Source organism: Cimex lectularius, unplaced genomic scaffold (genome assembly GCF_000648675.2).
Source record: "Cimex lectularius strain Harlan isolate CLEC.00 unplaced genomic scaffold, Clec_2.1 scaffold423, whole genome shotgun sequence".
Taxonomy (NCBI): Eukaryota; Metazoa; Arthropoda; class Insecta; order Hemiptera; family Cimicidae; genus Cimex; species Cimex lectularius.
In genome coordinates, this window is record NW_019394171.1 from 17825 (window position 1) to 24057 (window position 6233).

Sequence of the window (6233 nt, forward strand, 5' to 3'; positions counted from 1 at the left end):
TTTGATAATTAAAAATGAATTTTCAATTAAATACTAAACAAAGAAAACAATATTTGACCTTTTATCATGAATTTGTCAATTGTCCTGAAAGCAGACAGATACAATTTAAAGGAAGCTAAAAAAAAAGAAGGAGTAATTGTTTTCCTTTCCTGAGAGTATTGTGGGCAAGTTTAATTTTGTTTTTCTGAGCAACTTTCCTTTTTGTGACAACCCTGGATATCTAAAACGATAGACTTTCTTCAAATTGAAATTTGGACATTTATTCTATACCGCTCGATTGTGCAATTGGATGAAATATAATTTATTTGATTTGTTAATTAAGAAATGTAATTAATTCGAACAATTTGGCCATTTATTGGTTTTAGAGAGTTTATTCTATCTAACAAGAGCTACCGATGTGGGATCACCCATTTCAGTAAATTTTTTTAAAACAAAAAGTGTATAAATATTAATACTAATATACAAAAAAAATTGATAAGGAACTAGACAGCCACTATTTCTTTCCTTAACACAAAAAGCTTTTCATCCTTTAAAAATCCAGTTATAAAAAACCTTTCCAAAAAGAAAGCTCCAAGATAGGTCCTTATAAATTCTGAAATCTTTCGATCCATAAAAACTCACCTTCCTTTACAATGGATCTTTTCCATTGTAAAAATGATCCCAAAACCTAACCATTTACCTCAATCCTATCGCCCGAAAAATCTCTTACATATATTAGGAAAAATCCTCGAGAAGCTCTTTTTGAAAAAAAAAAATGCTTCCCATCCTAGAAGGACAAAATATCTCATTTTACCAGTTTGTCTTCCGTAAACATCACTTAACAATCTAGCTATGCCACCGTGTTATAGACGCTATCTTTTCCTCTCTTGAGCTAAAACAGTACTGCTCTGGTGCTTTTTTTTATGTGGCTTAAGTCTTTGATACGGTCTGCTGTGAAAGCCCAAAAGCATCCTTCTTCCTGCATAAGCATTCTTCTCTTACTTCCTGATATTTAGGTCATACCTGACTGGCCGCTTCATTCAGGTCAGCCAAGGAACATCTTTATCTGACTACCCTGTTAAGGCTGGAGTCTCACAGGGTATTATCCTAGGGCCCATCCTTTATTTAACGTATATTGCTGACCTCCTTACAATCCATTCACAATTTTGCGGATATACTGCTATTATTCTCCATTAAAGATCCAATCAAATCGCTTCTTACAGATTCACCTAAATAACATAGATCCATGGCTGAAAAAAGTGGCGGATAAAAGAATATGTATATAAAATCCGACATATAACTTTTACCCTCTACGTGGAATAATACCACCACTATACCTAAATCATATACTTTCTTCCTACAGATATATAGATGGTAATAAATATTATTTATTTACTTTAAAAAAAATGAAGTCAGTGTTGCGATGTTACTTGTAAATTATAAAGTTTAAAACTCTTCTAAAGTATCTTGTGGATCGACGTAGTTATTCTAAAGTCATCAACATTTTTCACTCCCATCTCAACCCCATCATTTGAATTTTCCCTACTTTTTGCCATTTTTTAAATGTCTCAACCCCGGGTTGAGATGGGAAGTTAGTGTCCGAGTGGATCGAAGTCACGATAGCTCAAGTGGTAAAATAGCGGCGTATCTAAACGAAGGTCGTGGGTTCGAATCCCACTCGTGACACTGACTTTTTTATCTCAACTAAAAACCTTAATCAATTGAAAAAAAGTACTCATATTATTAATTTATCCACAGAACAAAACAAAAAATAACATTCCTTGAAACTTCAAAACCTTGAAAATGAAGTAAAAAGGTGGGGGTTGAGATGGGAAGTTAGTGTCCGAGTGGATCGAGGTCACGAAAGCTCAAGTGGTAGAGCAGCGGCTTATCTAGCCGAAGGTCGTGGGTTCGAATCCGCTCGTGACACTGACTTTTTTATCTCAAATAAAAACCTTAATTAATTGAAAAAAAGTACTCACATTATTAATTTATCCACAGAACAAAACAAATGTGTGGTATGTAGATTATACATAATAACCAAATTACAGGAAAATTATGTAATTTAAGTTTTATTGGACTGGAGAAGAATTTACGAAATTTTTTAATTTGCTTTTTCGCTATTTTCCCAACTTCAGCATTTATTTAATGCTAGTAAAATATTTTAACCTTCTGTGCTATATACTGATATAATATACTGATTTTTTAAAATTTTATTTAGGATTAGAAATTAAGTAATTAATTATAGTATCTGTCTTATTATTATTATTGCTGAAAATATGGATATTAAATAAATTTTTTCTTTTATTATTTAAAAAAAACCACATGAAATTTTGTCTGACATTAACCAAGTAAATTATAATAACCTTATACAAGCAAAAGAAAAGCAGAAAACTAAATTTTAAAAAAGTGACAAAATTGCTTAAAATATTTGACTTTCGTAGGGCTCTTTGGAAAAAACGCACGGGCACCTGTCCAATATTTTGACATATTATCGGCGAAAATTTTTAAATTAAAATCCGCGCACCCACGTCCATAGCCTCCCTTTGTAATATTTATGTTATGACTGTTTTAAAGTTTTGAATTTTCCCTAGGATTTTCTGCCGAGCATTTGCATATTTTTCCGTAAACATTATACAAAATTTGTATAAGGTTTCTGTGTTTATTGTTTTTAATTTCGAAAACCTGCTAATTATTCTTATAACTTTTAACATAAACCTTAAACGATTAATGTACTTTATATTTTTTACAATATTACTTAGCCTAGACAGCTAGAAGATAGCCGGGGCTTTACTACCTGAAAGTCTGATTCATGTCAACAATTTAGATTTATGAACAAAACTGTAATAAATGGAACTACCTTTCTTAGAACTTACAAGTTTTCAATAAATATAATTTTTTTAGAATTAATTAAGGTTTTTAGTTGAGATGAAAAAAAGTTAATGGCACGAGCGGGATTCGAACCCACGATCTTCGGCTAGATACGCCGCTGCTCTACCACTTGAGCTATCGTGACCTCGATCCACTCGGACACTAACTTTCCATCTCAACCCCACCTTTTCACTTCATTTTTCAACGTTTTGAAGTTACAAGGAATGTTATTTTTTGTTTTATTCTGTGTGTAAATTAATAATATGAGTACTTTTTTTCAATTAATTAAGGTTTTTAGTTGTGATAATAAAGTCTGTGTCGCGAGGGGGATTCGAACCCACGACCTTCCGCTAGATACGTCGCTGCCCTACCACTTGAGCTATCGTGACCTCGATCCACTCGGACACTAACTTTCCATCTCAACCCCACCTTTTCACTTCATTTTTCAACGTTTTGAAGTTTCAAGGAATGTTATTTTTTGTTTTATTCTGTGTGTAAATTAATAATATGAGTACTTTTTTTCAATTAATTAAGGTTTTTAGTTGAGATAATAAAGTCTGTGTCACGAGCGGGATTCGAACCCACGACCTTCGGCTAGATAAGCCGCTGCTCTACCACTTGAGCTATCGTGACCTCGATCCACTCGGACACTAACTTCCCATCTCAACCCCACCTTATGAGTTTTCCCTCCTTTGCTCGTGCCATTAATTTTTTTTCATCTCAACTAAAACCTTAATTAATTGTAATGTATTAATTGGTCAAGCGAACCACGAAATTAGTGATTATAATTTTTTTTTGTTCATTCGGTTTTATCCTTGACATTTAAACATGTGATAGTTAAATTAACATATGCTATTATTGATAACAAAAATGAAAAAAGTAACATTATATTTTACACTTGAAAAGATATAAAAACGAAGTAAAATTTTTTTTTTCTACCAAAACGACAACATTTCAAGTTGGTTGTGTACGCCGGCGGAGAGGAGCATGGAACAATTGACCCAGACGAGATTTTTGTAATTGCCGGTCCATTCCAGGCCGGTGTAAAACCTATAAAGCCGTTTTCCGGACTTCCAATCCCAGAGGTGAAGGCTTGAAGTCATGAAAACGACCAGAGTGAAACCGAATCCTTCCCTGATGAAACCGACGACCGATCCGACCGAGAACGATATTAGTATTGTATTCTGCACTGGATTCCATACGTGTATCATGGAATCCTCGGAGTAAATAATATAAACTGACTGGACCAGGATGGCGGAGAAGTGAGAAGAACCGATTGTCTTCGTGCCGACAGGTTGCGAGTAGTCGTCTTTCTTCCAAACCCATAACCTCTTGAGGCATATATCGCCTGGAAGTGGGAATGCCATTACTAGTTTCTCTCCTATCACGAACCTTTTAAGACCGGGGACGGACAGGAGCATTTTAACAGCGTCATCTTCTTTGGAGTATTTAAGAAGGTGGGTGATCTCCGTGTGAACGACTAAGAAGAGGCTCGTCCCGTCTGTCTCTATTTGTTGGATCTCCGACAGTCCCGCTTTGCAGGAAACGAACTCACTGCCGGGAAGGGTCCACATCCGCACAATGCCCGTTCCACAGCACGAAGCGTACAAATGGTCATCTACGATGGCATACAGCAACGGCCTTATAGTCAAAGCAGTATGGTCCTCATTGATCCTCATAGTCTCTTTATACCATGACGAATATTCCATCCCGAGGGCTTTCAGCTTCTCCATCTGCTCTATGTTATCCTCACCGAGCTCGAAACTTTTGATATCCGTCAGTTTGTAATTTTCGTTTTCTTTCGTGTAAACGAGCAGGAGCTTCTTTTGCACCGCTATTACGTAACGTGTCGTCGTCTTGACCGATGTTATCGGATAGCCGGAAAGCACGGCTTTTATTTTTTGCTTAAGATGCGGTACCGACAGAACAGACCTAAAGCAAAAAAAGTGTATTAAATAAAGAGTTGATATTTACAGAATATTATACCAAACAGAGATGGTCGAATCCTCGTGGCCTGTGACAGCAGTGACACCGTCACTGTCGAGGCAGTGAACTGGGCTCGAACCTTCTGACAATCTGAACCTCTGGAATTTCTTATCCTGCCAGTTCCTTGCCAGTTCTTTGAAACGTCCGAAAACTCTTCTCCAGTAGCAGAGTGGTTCCAAGTCACAATCGATCTTCTTTTCTTCACTATCTATTTACAAAATGAACCTTTACAAAACGTATAAGTTTTTTTATTCTGTACCAAATATTTTGTTTTTCGTCTTCAATTTTCTAATAAAGAAGAAATGAATTAAAAAAAATATATATTTAGCTAAATCAAAGGATTTGGTATTGTTTAAGTTTAGTTCACGGTTGTAAATTCTATTCACGACTCAGACTGAAATCTCTGGTTATAACCTAAATTGATTGTGTGTCCATAGAACTTAATGTTTTAAAGTAAATAAGCCCCGCTATTTGCCTTATTCAATCCGCAAGGCCGACTGTTAAATTCCGTTAAATTCCCTAAGCCCTTGTAATAGCAAATCACGGGTTTATTTTTAGATTGAAAAAGCTGTATTTCTAAAACGACTACTTAAACACGCAATAAATGATTCTTCGTGGCCCCCTTGACCAATTAACATCTTTAAATTAATTAAGGTTTTTAGTTGAGATAAAGTCAGTGTCACGAGAGGGATTCGAACAAAAAGGTGGGGTTGAGTTAGTGTCCGAGTGGATCGAGGTCACGATAGCTCAAGTGGTAGAGGAGCGGCGTATCGAGCCGAAGGTCGTGGGTTCGAATCCCGTTCGTGACACTAACTTCTTTATCTCAACTAAAAACCTTAATTAATTGAAAGTAAGAACAATATTAATGCTGAAGTTAACAAATTTACCTTCTTTGGGTTGATCTATGAACAAATGGGGCGGAGTCGTGTTGATCAGTTTATCCGAGTAGCCCTCGTTCCGGCAAATGTTCTTCCAGATGCTGTTCAGATTCACGCCTATCCTCCACATTTTTGACACTTTTGAACAGGAGACGAGGTCTTTCACGGACAACCGGCTCAATATGACTTCGAGCAATTCTTCAGGGAGTTCGAAAAGATCTTTGACCTCGTCTTCTTTTGTCATCTCACCACAAATCTCATCGTCGCGCCTGGAACTGTAAAGGGTCGTATGATTAAGTTCAGACGAGGTGTGATATTGGGTTGTCCGGAAAATAATGCAGGATTTTGGTATTAAACAAAAAAAAAAGAAACTAGTTACTTTAAAGCAATGTTCTTTAATCAAAATAATTTCCCATACTCTCAATACATTTCTCCCAACGTGTTGGTAACTTATTAATTCCGTCTGAGTAGAATTCAGAATTTTTAGAATTGATAAAGTCAATAAATGCATTTTCCAGT

The 6233-nt window shown here is 35.9% G+C and overlaps 1 protein-coding gene across 1 annotated transcript in view; it reads right to left on the reverse strand.

The window, feature by feature from the left end:
* Window positions 1-3721: 3721 nt before the first annotated feature.
* Window positions 3722-6233, reverse strand: part of LOC106664038 — a 4277-nt gene continuing 1765 nt past the window's right edge. Inside the window, exons 2-4 of the mRNA XM_014389404.1 lie at window positions 5724-5989; window positions 4837-5044; window positions 3722-4782 (exon numbers count right to left, since the gene is read on the reverse strand). Of these exons, the coding sequence (XP_014244890.1) occupies window positions 3786-4782; window positions 4837-5044; window positions 5724-5989 (1471 nt within the window). The 3' untranslated portion in view covers window positions 3722-3785. The remainder of the gene's footprint in view (window positions 4783-4836; window positions 5045-5723; window positions 5990-6233) is intronic.